The sequence below is a fragment of the Henckelia pumila genome, chromosome 2 (assembly GCF_033568475.1).
Source record: "Henckelia pumila isolate YLH828 chromosome 2, ASM3356847v2, whole genome shotgun sequence".
NCBI classification, from domain to species: Eukaryota; Viridiplantae; Streptophyta; class Magnoliopsida; order Lamiales; family Gesneriaceae; genus Henckelia; species Henckelia pumila.
The window spans coordinates 188,584,212-188,602,375 of NC_133121.1; the positions used below are offsets into that span (position 1 = coordinate 188,584,212).

Sequence of the window (18,164 nt, forward strand, 5' to 3'; positions counted from 1 at the left end):
AGGGAATGAAGCGTTCTGGCCCTATGAATAAAAATGAAACCTGACAAGAAGTCCAATAAATCTGACGAAAATAAACAAGTAAATTTTCAATGCAATGTACATGGACATTATGAGGAATATCTAGTACAGAAGTATTCTGGCTGTGATGTGTTTAAATATAAAAGTTAATGTCTCAATGAATTCTTCTTAGGTATTGGATACCGAACTTTGCTCTCATCTTTGCAAAGATTTGCATGTGATGACGGGAATCTTAAAGAGTGAGAGACATTTCTAAGATATGGTAATGAAGCAAGAGTTGCGGCCAAGGCCATAGGAGACTTTATTTTGATATTAAACAATGATTTAAAGTAATTTTCTATACATTTTTTATAAGTTCCTAATTTGGTTAAAAACATTATTTCTATGCTTGATATAGATGATTACTTTGTGTTTTTGCTAAAGGAGTTTGCAATATATACAAGAATAAATGTTTGATAGGAATCGGCGAATCAGAAAACAATATCCACAACTTAAAATTAAAATATATTCAATTCAACAATGTCCAAATACAAACACAAACAACAACAAAGAAAAGAAAACAAGATAGTCCAAACCCAGCATACCTTTGGAAAGCTAGACTAGGTCATGTTTCCCAAAGAAAGACACACAAACTAGTGGGAGAAGGCATGTTCGACATGTCAGACATAAATTCTATGCCCACTTGTGAATCTTTTCTAAAAGAAAAAATGACCAAAAATCCTTTTGAATGAAATGTAGAATGTGCAAATGATTTGTTGGATTTGATACATACTAATGTGTGTGGCCCAATGAATGATAACACTACATATGGGAAATCTTACTTCATTACCTTTACTGATGACTTCTCGAGGTATGTGTATGTAGTACAAATATAAAGTATTTTAAAAGTTCAATGAATTCAAAGCTGAAGTAAAGAAACAACTAGAAAAAAAATATTAAGACACTTCAATCTGATTGAGGTGGAGAATACTTGAGTACTGAGTTCCTAGACTATCTCTCACAGTGGACTCCGCCAGGTACACCACAGTTGAATGGTATGTCAGAACGTCGTAATCGAACATTGATGGGTATGGTTAGATGAATGATGAGATTCACTGAGTTGTCACCTTCGTTTTGGGGCCATGCGCTTGACACTGTGGAAAAGTTGCTGAACACTATGCATACTAAGGCAGTGGATAGAACTCCATATGAGATATGGATGGAGAAACCTCCCAAATATTCTTGCTTGAAGATATGGGGATGTCCTGCTTACGTGAAGCAGACAATGAGAGACAAATTGAATAGTAGATCCACTTTATGCTATTTCGTGGGATATCCAAAGAACTCTGTTGGATATTGCTTTTATCATCCAAAGGAAACAAAAGTGTTTGTTTCAAAAAATACCACCTTCTTAGAGAATGAGTTTCTACTGGCTAGAAAAGGTGAGATGAAGATCTCAAAGAGGTTCGAGAGACACCCGCTATAAAAGAACTAGAACCCGAACCCCAACAACCAGTCGATGTGATACACGCACAAAGGAGGTCTGAGAGAACTATTAGACCACCTTCTAGATACACTCTGCTTAATGAGAAGGCCATGATAAGCCTAACCATGGATGTGATCCAAGGAACTTCAAGGATGCAATATCTAATGTTTGGTCATTAGTGGACCCACATGAGGGAATTGTTCCTATAGGATACAAATAGGTATACAAAAGGAAACTTGGAGCATATGGAAAGATGATGACCTTCAAATCAAAATTGGTGGTAAAAAGATATATACTCAAAGGAAAGGAGTTGACTATGAGAATATCTATTCACCAGTTGATATGTTCAAGTCCATCAGGATTCTGCTAGCCATAGTAGCATGGTATATGACTATGAGATATGAAAAATGGATGTGAAGAGTGAAGACGACATTCCTTAATGGGGACATTAAGAAAGCGATTTAAATGTCTCACCTTAAAGGTTTTAAATCGGTAGGAAGAGAACATAAGGTATGCAAGCTTCAGAGATCAATATATGGTCTCAAACAAGCATCAAGGAGTTAGAACCTCAGATTTGATAGTACTATCAAAGATTTTGATTTTGTGAAAAATCCTGAGGAACCGTGTGTGTGCAAGAAATTTAGTGGGAGTGCAGTAACATTTCTAATTATTTATGTTGATGATATCTTCATCATTAAGAATGATGTAGGATTATTGCGATCAACTGAAGTGTGGTTAGCAAACAAGTTTTCAATGAAAGATATGGGTGAAGCTGTTAGAGTAGGTGTCGATTGAGCCAAGTGTTGGCCGAGGGTCCTTGTAATAACTTTTGTATGATAATATTTATTTTAATAATATTTGAGTTAACTAATTTGGCACATATTTATATGCATATATAAAACCCTTGAATATACAAATAGTAGAAATAATATGAGATGGTCATGTGATGACTATCATGTAACTCATATTTGGAATTTGTATATTCTAAACTATTCCTAGTCGATTCAGCCGCCAAAAAAAAGAATAAAGGCCGCTCGAGCTTGAGACTAGTATTTGTAATGTGAATACCACGTTTCATTGGTAGGGGACATAGTGATGTCCAAGCATGCAAATAGGTGCTCCTTGTAGAGTGCACTGAACAACCCTCCCAAAAGAACTTTCCAAGTGGTTCTCACTTATCGAGTGGAAATTTCCTAGTTTATGGTTGTACACCATTAGTCTTTATGACCTGGGACAACGTTGAGACTCTATGTGCTAGAGCTACACTTTGAATTGTTTACGGACTCCACTGGTGTCATCAGGTGACAAGGTCGCGTGTTGTGTCGAAACATGTAGGAGTTGTTGCATTGTAGTCAGGGATTCACCGCTTACCTTCGGGTATGGTTATCCTATGTGATCTCATGTATTTGTAGTTTGAAATCTCTTATCAAAGTAGTTGGTAATTAATAAAAGAGTTTTTTTTTTAATTACTCCTTTGATGCAACTACGACTGACACATAGTTATCTATTATTTGACAATTATCGATAAACCAATGGTTGTCGAATAGGTCGGGATATATGAGTTAAAGATATCGTACTATACACTAACCATAATTGAATGGTTCTTGCAGACACTATCATTTGATACCTAGGGAGTCATGTAAGCGATGCTGGTAGACATTTAACACGACTGGTTGGGTACCATCAGACAATTTAGTTCTGATGTTCTTATTATCCGGAGTTGATAAATAAGAATGAATTTATTAAGGTAAGCTCATATAGAGACTTGTTGATCCCAAATCACATGGAGATATGAACCCACTGCTAGTTATATCATTGAACCATTGAAGGTCACACAAGTACTGGCTTTTCAGATCCCGTTGAGAATAAAAATTGTTCAATGAGTTGAACAACTTATAAAGAAGTTATAAACGAGAGAAATTAGAAGTATGACTTCTAAAGGAAAATAAAGGGGGATGTAACTTTTAATTTGTGAAAGTGTTCCAAGATTAAAAGTTGACTAATATAAAAAAATTAGTTTTTAAAAATGGTTATTTTCAAAACTATTATTATGAACTTAATTAAATTAGTTCAAGAGTTCAATTAATTAAACACTAGTGGACCTTGTAGATTCCAAATAATTAAATTAATTTAATTGTTGGATTAATTAAATACTATTGGGTCTTGTACATTTCAAATGGAAACAGTGTTGAATAATTATTCTACTAGTGTGTTTGAATGAGTTCAAGTATAATTTAATTAATTGATTGAACTTAAATGAGTTTAGGTTTTTCAAATAATTAAATATTAAGTTCATGAGTCTTGTATGTATGTATATGTTTGACCTAAAATACATACAATACATGTGGAAGAGGAGATGAAGGTGTTACGCATTAAACACATACAAATATCGTGTTATGAGATTAATATTTTTAATGAATTAAAAAATCTCATAATATTATGTTTTGATGATTACAAAACTCGGTTAATTGTTACTAACCATTTAAAGTGATATTTTGCAGATTAGATTTATTGACAAATAAATTATTGAAAGTTATTTTGAAGCTATCAATGTATTTATGAAGTCTCATATTTTTCATGTAATGGAAACAATGTTATGTGGATGTCATGAAACATTGTTATGAGGATATGAATAAAAAGACAGAAAAAACCAAAGTATGGAGCAGCAACTTCCGAAAATTACTGGGAATTTTCTATGCATCGAAATCCAATCTCCACCTGTCATAATTCAGATGAGGAAGTTTTAAATCTTCTGTCCAAATTTGAGAGCAATCCAACGGCTATATTGAGAGATATGATTTTTTCAAATATGCTGCACAGTACCTGCTCATGCAAGGAACGAAACCATGAAGATTCAAATTCAGAAAATAACTGGGAATGATTGAGAAATCCAAATCAAATCTCCACAAATCAGATTCAATTTTCGGATGTTATACAACTTCTTTCCAAATTTTAGATCAATCCAACCGATGAATTGGGAGATATGAATTTTTCAAATGTGTCCCGCAGAACAAGAAGTGAAAACATGATGAAGCAACTTCCGAAATTTACTTGAATTTTTTTACTCATTCAAATCCGCTCAGTGCTGGGTGAAAGCAGGCAGCAGTGCCAAACACTTTTTTGTCTACTCCTTGACTTCCCAACACACACTCCATGCACTCAAATCAGATTAAATCCTTGCCAACGATAAATAGAGGCTTTTCAAGGTCATTTGGAGACATCCCAACTCATCTCTTCTGTCATTTGCAAACAATCTTCTCTCTATCAAAGTGTTTGTGTGATATATTCAAATATTTGAGAGTGCCTGTAAAAATAGTTTGTGAGTTGGTTGTGCTATTGTTGTAAACACTTGAGTGTGAAGCCAAGTGTGTTGTGTTGAGGCTATCCTTGGAGCCCTTAAGGCCAAGTGTTCGAGTTGTATCGACGCGGTGATCGTGTTGAGTTGTACAGCTATCCTTGGAGCCATCAAGGCCAAGACGTTGAAGTACTAGTGGATCCTTGGTTAATCGATCTTAACCAAGAAGGGGAGAAAAAGATGATTTATCGTCGAACTTCCATAAACATATCCTATCTCATTTATCGATTTATTTATTTTACACATTTATTTACCGCATTTATTTTTGATTGCTTTAAGTCTTCCGCTTGCGTATTTGCATAATCGCTTTAAATTGCTAAAGTTTCCAATAGAACCTAAATTACCCCCCCCCCCCCCCCCATTAGGTTCTAACAAGTGGTATCAAAGCCACAATTTTTGAAAAAATTTCAAAAGGTTCTAAATGGAAAATCTAGCGAGCGATTATGCTCAAGGACAATCAACCAATCATCCTCCTCTTTTCAACGGCATAAACTACGGATATTGGAAAAATCGAATGTTCCTATATATCCAATCCGTAGATTATGATATTTGGAAAGTAACCGTGAAAGGTCCCTATATACCTATGAAAGAGGTTGAAGGGGTTAAAATTCCTAAGGGAATGAATGACTTTTCAAAGGAGGACATGAAGTTAATTTCTCAAAATGCTAAAGCTATGAATATTTTGCATTGTTCTTTAGATATGAACGAATACAACCGGATCTCGATGTGCTCCTCCGCAAAAGAGATATGAGATAAATTGGAGATATGCCACGAAGGAACTAGTCAAGTCAAGGAAACAAAGATCAATCTACTCCAACTCAAATATGAGACATTTGAGATGGAAGCCAATGAGGATGTTGACACCATGTTCCGAAGGCTCACTCAAATCATCAATGAGTTAGCTCAACTTGGAGAACAATATCCATCCAAGCAAGTATAGAGGAGAGCTCTACGTGCCCTACCCAAGGAGTGGAATGCAAGAGAACGGCCATCATCGAATCTAACAAAGGTGACGCCACATCCTATGATCTTGACCAACTTCATGGGACCCTAAAAACCCATGAGTTGGAAGTATCCACAAGAAAGGAAGCGAAGAAATAAGATGAAAAGATCAAGGCAAAGGGGATTACCTTATCTAGCCAAGTTGAAGAAGATGATGATGAAGAAATGGTGCTCTTCGCAAGAAAATTCAAAAGATTCATGCGAGGAAATAAATTCAAGAAGACGGACAAAGAAGTGACATGCTACAACTGTCAACAACAAGGGCATTATGCAAATGAATGCCCTCTCAAGAATAAAAATGACAAAGGCAAGAAGAAAGCACTCATAGCCACTTGGAGCGATAGCGATGATGACGATGAGAAATCCAGCATATGCCTCAAGGCTAAGGATGATGACATCGTCTCCGACTAACGATGACGAGGTACCTTCCTATGTTGAACTATTGCATGCATATCAACTCATGTATGATATGACTAAATATCTTAGAAAGGAAAATAAAAACCTTAAAAACGAATTAGAATCTAAGGAGCATGAAAACCTAAGATTAAAAGATAAAATAGCTCACTTAGAAAAATCATTTGACAAATTCAATGTTAGTAGCAATAAATTGAATAACTTACTAAGCATGCAAAAATGTAGCTTTGATAGAGGCGATTTAGGGTATGAAAAGAAATCAATAGACTTTACTAGTCTCATTGCTAAAGATAAAATGAGATCACTCCCTACATGCTCTTATTGTTGTAAAATTGGTCATGTTAGACATAAATGTAGATCTTTAAAATTTCAATATGATCAAAAGAGCTATATGAAATGGAGGCCTAAGAGTACTTAACAACTCATCAGTCGGCATTATGAGATCATGATCTAAGGGAGTTCATCATAGACCGGTTTAAACTGTCTTGACTTGCGACTGGTCTTCCTGATGAACGCTGCTCTGTCCATGGAAATAGATTTTTAAAGAGGCCATAGCCCTACCTACTACTGGGAGCACTATTGGAAAATGGCGATGATGTTGCTATGAGAGACTGAACTCTTAAAAATCTATTTTATGTTTCTCTTTTCTAACAACTATGGACCCAAAAGAACTCAAGGGTACCAAAAACACTCTCTGCAGGAAAATAGGAAAAATATTCTTTCTAGCATATGGTATCTAGACAGTGGATGTTCTAGACATATGACGGGAAACAAGGATCTACTCCAATCCGTCAAACCAAAGGAGAAGGAAATTGTTAACTTTGGAGACAACAACAAAGGAGTAATTGAAGGAATCGGCTCAATACATATATCTAAATCTTGCTTGATTGATGATGTACTCCTAGTAAAAGGGCTTAAACATAATCTACTAAGCATAATTCAATTGTGCGATAGAGGTTATGAAGTCAAATTCACTCCCCAACACTGCACTATATCACTCACGACTGATAAATCCATAAATTTCAAAGGATATAGAAGTGAAAATGTATAAAAGGTTTCTTTAAATAATTTATCTTTATCAAATATCAAAAGCCTTGTATCTTTGAATGTTGATGATAACATTCTTTGGCATAGACGACTAGGTCATGTTGGTCCAAGTACCATTGAAAAACTTTTGAAATTTGATTTAGTCGTTGGTATGCCAAAATTTAATTTAAAATTAGATTCTGTTTGTGATGCGTGCCAACTTGGCAAACATACAAAAGAATCTTTTAAAAGCAAAAATTTTGTATCAACTTCTATGTCTCTTGAACTTCTCCACCTAGATCTATGTGGTCCCTCGAGAAATTCTAGCCTAGGAGGGAAGCTTTATGCATTTGTCATTGTTGATGATTTCTCACGTTACACATGAAAATTGTTTTTAGCCCACAAAAATGATGCCTTTGATTATTTTAAAACTTTTTTCAAACGAGTTGAGAATGAGAAAAATCTTTCAATAAAACAGATCCATATTGACCACGGAATTGAATTTCAAAATGAGAGTTTTACAAATTTTTGTGAAGAGAAAGGCATCGGTCATAATTTTTCTTGTCGTAGGACTCCTCAATAAAACGGGGTCGTTGAGAGGAAAAATATGACACTTGTAGAGATTGCAAGGACGATGATATGTGAGCATTCTTTACCAAAATATTTTTGGGCTGAAGCAATGAACACTGCATGTTACATCATTAATCATGTATCAATAAGGCATATTCTCAAGAAAACTCCATATGAATTATGGAGAGGAAGAAAGCCTAACATTTCATACTTTCGAGCTTTCGGTTCAAAATGCTATATCCATAATAATGGTAAGGACAACCTCGGTAAGTTTGATGTCAAGTCCGACAAAGGCATCTTTCTCAGATATTCCACAACAAGTAAGGCTTATAGAGTATTTAATAAACACACTTTACTTGTTGAGAAATCAATGCATGTTATATTTGATGAATCTATGTCTATAGTTTCTCGCACTAACAATGATGACGTAGATTTACTCGAAGAAGAGATGAATTCCTCAAGCTTAAATGATTTAGATGTTTCTGTTGAGGAAACGCCTCTTCCGAAGGAATGGACGCTTCATAAAGATCACCCAATGGATCTTATCATCGGAAGTCTTTCGAAGGGAGTAACCACTCGCTCTTCTCTTAATAATATTTGCAATCATCTTGCCTTTGTTTCTCATATTGAACCTAAGTGTATTGATGATGCTTTATTAGATGATGCATGGATTATTGCTATGAAATATGAGTTGAATGAATTTAAACGTAATGATGTTTAGTACCTTGTTCCTAGGCCGCATGATAGATCTATTATTGGAACTAAATGGGTCTTTAGGAATAAACTTGATGAACATGGTATTATCACTAGAAATAAAGCTAGACTTGAAGCAAAAGGATATAGTCAAGAAGAAGGCATAGATTATGATGAAACTTATGCGCCTGTTGCTAGACTAGAATTTATTCGCATGCTATTTGCTTTTGTTTGCTCTAGAAATTTTAAGTTATTTCAAATGGATGTCAAAAGTGTTTTTCTTAATGGTGAATTGAAAGAAAAAGTTTATATTGAACAGCCTGATGGCTTTGTTGATCCTTCTTTGCCTGATCATGTGTTTAGACTTAACAAAGCATTATATAATTTAAAACAAGCTCCTCGAGCTTGGTATGAAAAATTATCAACTTTCCTTCTTTCAAATGATTTTTCAAGAGGAAAGATTGATATTACATTGTTTACCAAACATGCTAAAGATTACTTATTGATTGTGCAAATTTATGTTGATGACATAATTTTTGGTTCTACTAATGAAACTCTCTATCAAAAATTCTCCAAGCTTATGCAGGATCACTTCGAGATGAGCATGATGGGGGAACTTAATTATTTCCTCGGATTTCAAATCAAGCAGTGCAAGGATGGGTTCTTTGTGAACCAAAGCAAATACATCAAGGAGTTTCTGAAGAAGTTTGGGATGGAGAACACAAAATCATCATCTACACCGATGAGCACAGCAATCAAACTCGACAAGGATGAAAATGGTAAATCTGTAGATCAATCTTCCTTTCGTAGTATTATTGGCTCCTTATTATATGTTACTGCTAGTAGACCGGACATTATGTTTAGTATTTGCTTGTGTACACGATTTCAATCATGTCCAAAGGAATCACATTTGTTCGCCTTAAAACACATTTTCAAATATCTTTCAAATACTTCAAATCTTGGCTTGTGGTATTCGAAAAATTCTTTCTTTGATTTAAAAGCTTACTGTGATGCTGACTTTGGTGGATATAAGGTGGACAGAAAAAGCACTAGTGAAACTTGCTTCTTTCTAGGAAATTGTTTAGTTTCTTGGTTTTCAAAGAAACAAAATTGTGTTGTGTTGTCAACGACCGAAGCCGAATATATGGTTGTCGGTAGTTGTTGTGCGCAAATTTTTTGGATGAAGCATCAATTGTTCGACTATGTTGTACTTTTTCAAAAATCCCTATTTTATGTGACAACACTGGCGCCATATGTCTTACAAAGAATCCAATTCAACATTCGCGCACCAAATATATTGACATTCGTCATCATTTTATTCGTGATCACATCGAACGAAATGAAGTTGAACTTCAATATGTTGACACTAAAAATCAAATTGCCGATATTTTTACAAAATCACTAGATGAAAATACTTTTATTCGTTTGCGTGGTGAACTTGGCATGATTGAGTTGTAATCGCATGTGGACATAAATTGAAATTTAATGTCATATTAAGGGAGATCTTAATAATAAAATTCAAGCAACTTAATTTTGGATAATACAAATTAATTGTATTTATTGAAAGTTATAATGCTCACATTTTATGTGAAATTTATGTGTTGCATTTTAGAAATCATATTTCAATTCTCTTTATTTGCATTTACTTTTCCAGTCTTTTTGATTATCACAAAAAATGGGAGAATTAGTTTGGTTGAATACTTTAACTAAGGGGGAGAGTTAGTATAGTTAAAATGCATGGAGAATAAAATTGGTTATTTGATAAACAAATTGTTTTTAACTAACTATTTAATTGAGGGGGAGTTTTTGCATAGTTTTATTTTATTGTGCAAATTTAAATTGTTTATTTAATATTGTACATTTATTTCTCTCATTTAACCAAGTTTTGTGATCATTAAAAAGGGAAAGATTGTTACGCCTTAAATGCATACAAATCTCATGTTATGAGATTAATTTTTTTAATACATTAACAAATCTCATAATATTATGTTTTGATGATTATAAAACTCGGTTAATTGTTACTAACCATTTAAAGTGAGATTTTGCAGATTAGATTTATTGACAAATAAATTATTGGAAGTTATTTTGAAACTATCAATATATTTATGAAGTCTCATATTGCTCATATAATGGACACAATGTTATGTGGATGCCATGAAACATTGTTCTGAGGATATGAAGAAAAGGACAAGAAGAAGCTAAAGTGTGGAGCAGCAACTTCCGAAAATTACAGGGAATTTTCTATGCGTTGTAATCCGATCTCCACCAATCATAATTCAGATAAGGAAGTGATAAATCTTCTGTCCAGATTTGAGAGCAATCCAACGGCTATATTGAGAGATATGAGTTTTTTAAATATGCTGCACAGTACCTACTCCTGCAAGGAATGAAACCATGAAGATTCAACTTCAGAAAAAAAAAACTTGGAATGATTGAGACTTCCAAATCAAATCTCCACCAATTAGATTCAAGTTTCGGATGTTATACAACTGCTTTCCAAATTTCAGATCAATCCAACCGATGGATTGGGAGATATGAATTTTTCAAATGTGTCGCGTAGAACAAGAAGCGAAAACATGATGAAGAAAATTTCGAAATTTACTGGAAATGTTTTACTCCTTCAAATCAAATCTCCACCGTTCTAAATAAATAATAAGAGGTTTTAAAGCTTCAGGAAAAATTTCAAATCAATCCAACGGTTAGATTGTAAGATATGATTTTTCCACAAAATCCGCTTAGTGCTGGGTGAAAGCAAGCAACGGCGCCGAACACTTTTTTGTCTACTCCTTGACTTTCCAACACACGCATGCACACGTTTGCAACTCTCTATCAAAGTGTTTGTGTGATATATTCAAATATTTGAGAGTGTTTGTAAAAATAGTTTGTGAGTTGGTTGTGCTATTGTTGTAAACACTTGAGTGTGAAGCCAAGTGTGTTGTGTTGAGGCTATCCTTGGAGCCCTTAAGGCCAAGTGTTCGAGTTGTATCGACACGGTGATCGTGTTGAGTTGTATGGCTATCCTTGGAGCCATCAAGGCCAAGAAGTTGAAGTGCTAGTGGATCCTTGGTTAATCGATCTTAACCAAGAAGGGGAGACGTAGACGATTTATCGTCGAACTTTCATAAACATATCCTATCTCATTTATCGCTTTATTTATTTACGCATTTATTTACCGCATTTATTTTTTATTTCTTTAAGTCTTTCGCTTGCGTATTTGCATAATCGCATTAAATTACTAAAGTTGCCAATAGAACCTAAATCCCCCACATTAGGTTCTAACAGAAGGGTTACAAGACAAGATGCACAATATACAATGCATGCTTTAATTTTTGTCATAACAAACTTCACTCCAAGAACCAAGACAAGTTCTCCCTTCTCTCTCCCACATAATGGCCGTCCACCCCCTAAAAAATACTCTCAAATTTTTTCCTTTCATCTTATGAAGTTGAGGCAAGGGATTCTCAATGAAAATTCTCTAAATATTCTATTGCATATATAGAGTAGATCTAGTTTGAGTAGTCGTGGAACTAATTTGAAGGAGAAGCCATTTTTGAGCAAAGTGTGCTCTTGGAAGCTTGTTCCATTTTTGAGCAAGGTTTGCTCTTGAAAACTTGTTCCATTTTTGAGCAAGGTGTGCTCTTGAAAGCTTGTAGAAGTAGTCAACCTTTCTCAAGAGCTCAGTTGTTTGCAACTTGGTTGGAGTCATCGTCAATCTTTTAAGATTGACAGGTAAAAACTTCTTAAACACCCTATGGATGTTTATGATTTTCGAATTTTACACAAGTGCTCGGTTTTTACATAAAATTTTTAAACCAACAGTGATATCAAAGCCATGGTTTCTTTTTATTGTGTAGCACTTGTTGAATGTTGTATTGATGCCAATTTTTAACTGCATGAAAAAATCGGATCGCTCAACATAGGGACTATTTTTGGGCAAAATGTTGCTGCCCATTTTTCAGGCAGCAAGAGCAGCCATCTTTTAAATAAAAAAATATTTTTTTGACCGGAATCCGGCGACGGAGCTCCGTCAATGACTATACGACTAGAGTTTCAAAAAGGTGTTTTGGAATATCCAAGTGTCATTGGCCCTTATGTTTAAATTTTATAAATATATATTTTCTCATGAAATAAACAATTAAATTTTGAATTTGATTATTTATGATAAATGGTGATTTACATGAAATTCGGTTATAAATAAGTTAATTGAAAAGTAAACAAAAGTGTTTGCTAGGATATTTTTATGTTGAATGGGTAGTAATAATATCAATTTTAAAGTGGGCTTGGTTTATAGCTCATTCTTACCCCATGAGATATATCTCTATTTTCCATTAATATTTATTGCAAATATTTGATAGTAGAAGATCAAAATTGGAAGATGATGGGTCATGATGAATTATGAAGATCAAAGACATGTAAATATTGGATGTTTATGTAATTATTCATTTGCATCACATGCATTTTCTAGGATTGAACCTAGGCTCGTGTTTGGCTCACATGGGCCAAATAGTGTTGGGGCGATTGATCATCCTTGTTAGTTTACTGTTTATAATATATACATTATATATTATAAATAATGAGTATGTACGTTATTATTTTATAATAACAAATTAAAGTTGCATGAATCCGATAATCATACTAACAAACATGATGAGTTTTTAAAATTAATGATGAGACAATTTCAAAATTAAAAATCCTCATTTTGAATAATATTCAAAATTAATATCAAGCCCGAAAAGGAGAATTATAAATATGTTTATAATTTTCTTGTCTTCCATGATCCATCGACGATGAATGCATGATGAACGCTACCTGCAGTCAGTGCTCGGCTCATATTATTGGGGGAAGGCGGGAGGCCTGGACGTCGGAAAGAGGTGATATCCATTGACATTGTGATATGAACTATGTGGAACTCCCATGATTTCGGCTTGAGCCATTGGTGCGGAACCAGGTCACCGATGTCCACGGATTTGTGTATGGTGTGTGAGCCACTCCTGATGCGATGGCCTAGTATGATACATACTATGACGCCACTTGATTGAGCAAGAGATTTTACTGTGATAGGTTTTCAGTACCCGTTCATTTTCATTAGCATTCATAGCATGTGTATACTTTTACTTTCGTATTGGGCGTTGTTCTCTCTCACATCCTTTGTTTTGTCTTGGACACCTCATTCTATTGGGTAGGGTTTAGGTTGGACGGACCAGGAGGTAGCGATCGATGAGGTTGCAACAGTTCTGTGGTTGGTGTTTGTTTTCGTTACCAGTTTTCTTGTGAGGGTATTTCTGTATTATCTTCGATGAGGTTGTATTAAAAATGTTTTACTGTTGGTTTAGGGTCGGTTGTATTTCGTCGGTTGGTTTATTGTAAGATTTGAATTCCGTTGTTTTATCGATTATTGGGCTTTAAGATTTATCTGCATGCTTAAGTATGCTTAGTAGGTGATTTCAGAGCGAGTCATTACATGGTTGATCTGAGCAAAGTAGATAAGTCGTTCGTGGGTGCTCAAGTAAGATTGCTAGCACAGTGAGAGATTCAAGTTGCAAAGATAGAGCTCCGGGGTATTCTTCTCTCTTCAAGCAATCTCTATTTATAGTGTTTTTTGCATTGAGAGACTCAATGTTCATATAAAGAACATTAATGCAAAGGTACCTTTGATGTTGTCCTTTCTTTAAATGTAGTAGCTTTAATAAATGCGAGATTTGGCTTTTACGAAATCAAGAAGGCAACTGTCGCAAGCATTCTCTGATCATAAGCTCAACGGTGAGCATTCGGGAAATCATTTTGATTTTCTTGATTTCTTGTTGGTTGTGCATATCTTGAAAATATAATTTTACTGAAAAAGCAAGATGCATCTCTGAACGATTGTAGCTTGGATCAGAAGAAATTCCTTGAATTCGTTGTTAAGGAAATACTTGAATAGTGAACGTGCGAGGAATGTCTGAATCAGGCTAGTAGATCTTGTTATGATTGCCAGTCGAGTGATTTATTTACTTCTTAAGGTCAGACGAGTATTTGACTGTTGCATGTAACAAGGCGAGTGACTACTCATGACCGGATGAGTAAACTTCAAGGCAATCGAGTGATCTTTGAGAAACAGTCGAGTACCTATTTTACATAACAAGACATCAAAATCTACAACAATAATTTATTGTTTGTTATCACCAAAACTTGACATGCTATTGGTCAGATGAACTATAAGACCCATGAGTTTAGTTTGAGGTGGATTGTGAATATTGTTTTTCTATATATAAAAAAAATTAAAATAAAAGATGTATTTTTTAGAGGCAAAATAAAAATTATATTTTAGAAACAAAGATAGGACCAAAAATCAAAGGATATTGGAGGTCTAAAAAAAATAAAAGATATTGAAAATAAATAAATACAAATTAATCAAAAAAGAAAAAAATGGAAAAAGAAAAAGAAGAAGATATTTTTCAACTAATTTTCAACGAATATATGTATTTCCATTTGCATGTGTTTCAGTAAACGCAATGACTATCCTCTGCTGTTCTTCATCCATTAACAAATCTCGAATTCTCGCCTCAGCTCCACCCAACAACTCCACCCCATCGCTAAATTCTCATCAAAACATCAATCCTCAGACGTTTAATTCAACGACAAAGAATTCCAGCCCACAAAAAATCCAGCTCGAAAATCTTGAACAACTGCAACAAGATAAGAAGAAGCTGAAAAGGGGGAATCGGCCATCTGTTCTTGAAATTGAACGCGCAATCGGAGCTGGTATTTTTCGAGACACCGACGGGCAAGGATAGCGAAAACCCTTTTCTCGTTTTCCCCCAATTCTACAGTTTCTTTGTTTTTATCAGTCAATTTTGCAGTGAGTCAGATGGGAGGAGTCGTTTGTTCGATAATGTGTTGGGGAAAACTATTGGGAAGAGCGAAGGGTCTGTGGAGAAGAAGCTGAGGGAGACTGGGGAATGGCTTATTGATCAAAATGAGAGGACTTCTAGCTCTGCTGGTTAATTTCTTCTTTTATCCTTACTAATTATGAAATATTGAAAATTTTAATTTTTGGTGGTGGATTTATCTGTTTTTGAGGTGTTGATTTTGAATTATATCTGAATTCGGGTTGTCTAATGCTTGTTCTTGAGAATGGATTTTGTATGGATTTTTCATTAGATGGCGTTAACGGTTGGGAAACTTAAGATCAACTAGGCTGATATATCTTCATTTGGAGATCTTGGATATATATGTTTTATAATGAAATAGGTGATGTCAATGTGATGTTCACTTCGAAAGGATTTATTTAAAAATTTAGCTTTTAGTTTCCATTGATTAGTTTCCATTGATTTCACGACACCTAAATGTCTCTCGAGCATATAAATCGAAATCATGGGTCATTTATGTTATTAATTTTACAGAAAACCGGCTACATGTGTGAAATGTTGGCAAATTCATTGATTATGTGCATGTAATGTTTGTGAAATCTTATGTTGCCAGACCTCACCCGAAAAAAAATACAAGTGTACTTGTCTATGTTACTTGTGTGGAAGCTACGGATATATATAGTTCTCCTTTTGCGGACTGAAAACTCGAAATGGCGAGTGACCATGAAGTGATGAAGGATGGTGACAGAAATGAACTAAAATCTCACTTTTAGAAAGGATCTTAGGTTCGAGGCCCACCTATGTGTGTTTATCTCTACTTTATTAGGTAGTTATATTTATTTGTAATTGGTTATTTGATTGCATTATTGAATTATTTGTGATGGATTGCACTCTATTGATCCATTGTAATTAATATGTTGAACAATGGTGAATGTAATCACAAAAAAAAAAGAAGAAACGAACAAAAAATGAACAATCTGTCCAAAGGCTACAATGATTATTAAGAATATGAACATTTTGAAGGAAGTGGCCGGTAAAAAGTACTTTCCATTTCCAAGTGTTTGGTGAGTTGAACGCCAATTTCAGATGTAAGGGTGAAGAAATTGTAGTATAGTTGACGCTCTTGTCAGATTTCTTTGTTCAGTTTCTGTGGAGACCAGATAAGTATGGTTGCACGAGTGTTGTTCCCTTATCCCACGGGCCACGAGTCAGTCAAATGTGAAAGTTAACTTGTAATTACCCGCTGGACGTAGTCTTAGATTTTAATTTTTTCTAACTTTAAGTTTCTTTCTTTTGAAACTCAATGTGCATCAGTCTCTCTATTTGACTGTTTTCTTGACGAAGCCAACTCTATTTTGCAGTTCTTTAATGGTTGACATAATTTTTATGTTTGTTATACTCTTCAATGTATTTAATTATTAGAAAATGCTCTTCAATCACCCCATTCCTGACATTGAAAATCGTCTGTTGCTGTTTAACAGGAAAACAAATTCTTATGACCATGTTCATGTGGATTCTACCAATGTGGATGGTTGCATTTCTTGTAGTTTCCGGGGTCATACAGCTTCCATTCGCCACCCCTTTTCTTGAAGATATAATTTCATGAAGAATAAGTAATATTCTTTAATTTCGTACTACAATAACATCGATCCTTGTAAGAGATGATTGATAATCTTCTAGTTAATCTCAGTGAGTACTTAGCTTTGTTCGGTTTCACATTATTTCTTGTTCTACAAAGAAAGCATATCGTTAGATGCACCGTTTTTAATCTCCTTGAGGTAGATCTTTTAGTTGAGGACAGTATAGTATGGATTCTTGAGGAGGACAAGTCCATCGTCGCCACGCCGATGCCACGAGCAGATGGAACGTAGAACTTCGTAATGTTTTCCGTGTTTCCGTGTTGCTGTGTGTCTGCATCAAAGCCGTACCTAGAATCGCCAACGCTTATAATATATGACTTTATCTAAATGATACTAGAAAAAATATATATATGTTAATTGCAGTTTCTTGGTTCTTTATTTATTTATTTCGACATTTTCAATCCAAATTTCACGTCAACTTTCTCTTTAGTCTGTCTTGGCTACTAGTCATTGTTATTATTTTTTTTATGACGTGGGAACCTGTAGCCGTAGACTTTTCGGTGCGCACTAGGTAAACTTTCGGACTAATGCAATAATCTGTAAACTACGTTAGTCAGGCAAATCAAACTAGACAAGCTATGTGTGACAGACTAATTTAAGAAAGTGTTAGTAGGGAGAATTGAACTCCCGACTTTTGGTCAAGAGTTCACGTATTCCACCAACTTAGACACCTCCTTGGGGCTAGTCATTGTTATTTTAGACTTAAAGCACATGTGTAAAGCAGTGTTCTAAAAATCCCCGCTGCCGCTCACCGCCTCGATTAGTGGCTGGGCGACGCCTCTAGGCGTCACCCGATTAACTGGCATCTTAGGCACCTGCTGCCTAGACGGTTTACTTATTAATAATATAAAAAAAAACTTTTAATTTTTTTAAATAATAAAGCAAACTTAAAAAGAAGAGAAAAGACCACAAACCCACAATTAAGAGAGAGAAGAAACAAAGCAAAACAAAAAAAATTAAAGTGGAAAATAACAGAGAAAATTCGTCGTGAACTTGTTTTCAATCTTCAACCTTCTTGCTGCCTCCCCAACTATTGAGTATTGACTATATTAGTATATATATTTTACTATATTAGTAAAATTTTAAAAGAATTTTATACAAAAAATTGAAAAAACATAAGACATAAAAATTAT

At 34.6% G+C, this 18,164-nt stretch overlaps 1 protein-coding gene across 1 annotated transcript; it reads left to right on the forward strand.

The window, feature by feature from the left end:
• The first annotated feature begins 15,034 nt into the window (after positions 1-15,034).
• On the forward strand, positions 15,035-17,337 carry LOC140883989 (probable NAD(P)H dehydrogenase subunit CRR3, chloroplastic). The gene is made up of 3 exons (XM_073290636.1): positions 15,035-15,306; positions 15,383-15,522; positions 16,873-17,337. The coding sequence occupies exons 1-3, from the start codon at positions 15,035-15,037 to the stop codon at positions 16,995-16,997; spliced, it is 537 nt and encodes a 178-aa protein (XP_073146737.1). The 3' UTR covers positions 16,998-17,337.
• The last annotated feature ends 827 nt before the right edge of the window (positions 17,338-18,164 follow it).

Coding starts and splice junctions, on each gene's coding strand:
- LOC140883989 (XM_073290636.1), top strand. CDS start 15,035: ATGACTATCCTCTGCTGTTCTTCATCCATTAACAAATCTCGAATTCTC. Junction 15,307..15,382: donor ATTTTTCGAGACACCGACGG/GCAAGGATAGCG, acceptor TCAATTTTGCAG/TGAGTCAGATGGGAGGAGTC. Junction 15,523..16,872: donor GAGGACTTCTAGCTCTGCTG/GTTAATTTCTTC, acceptor GCTGTTTAACAG/GAAAACAAATTCTTATGACC.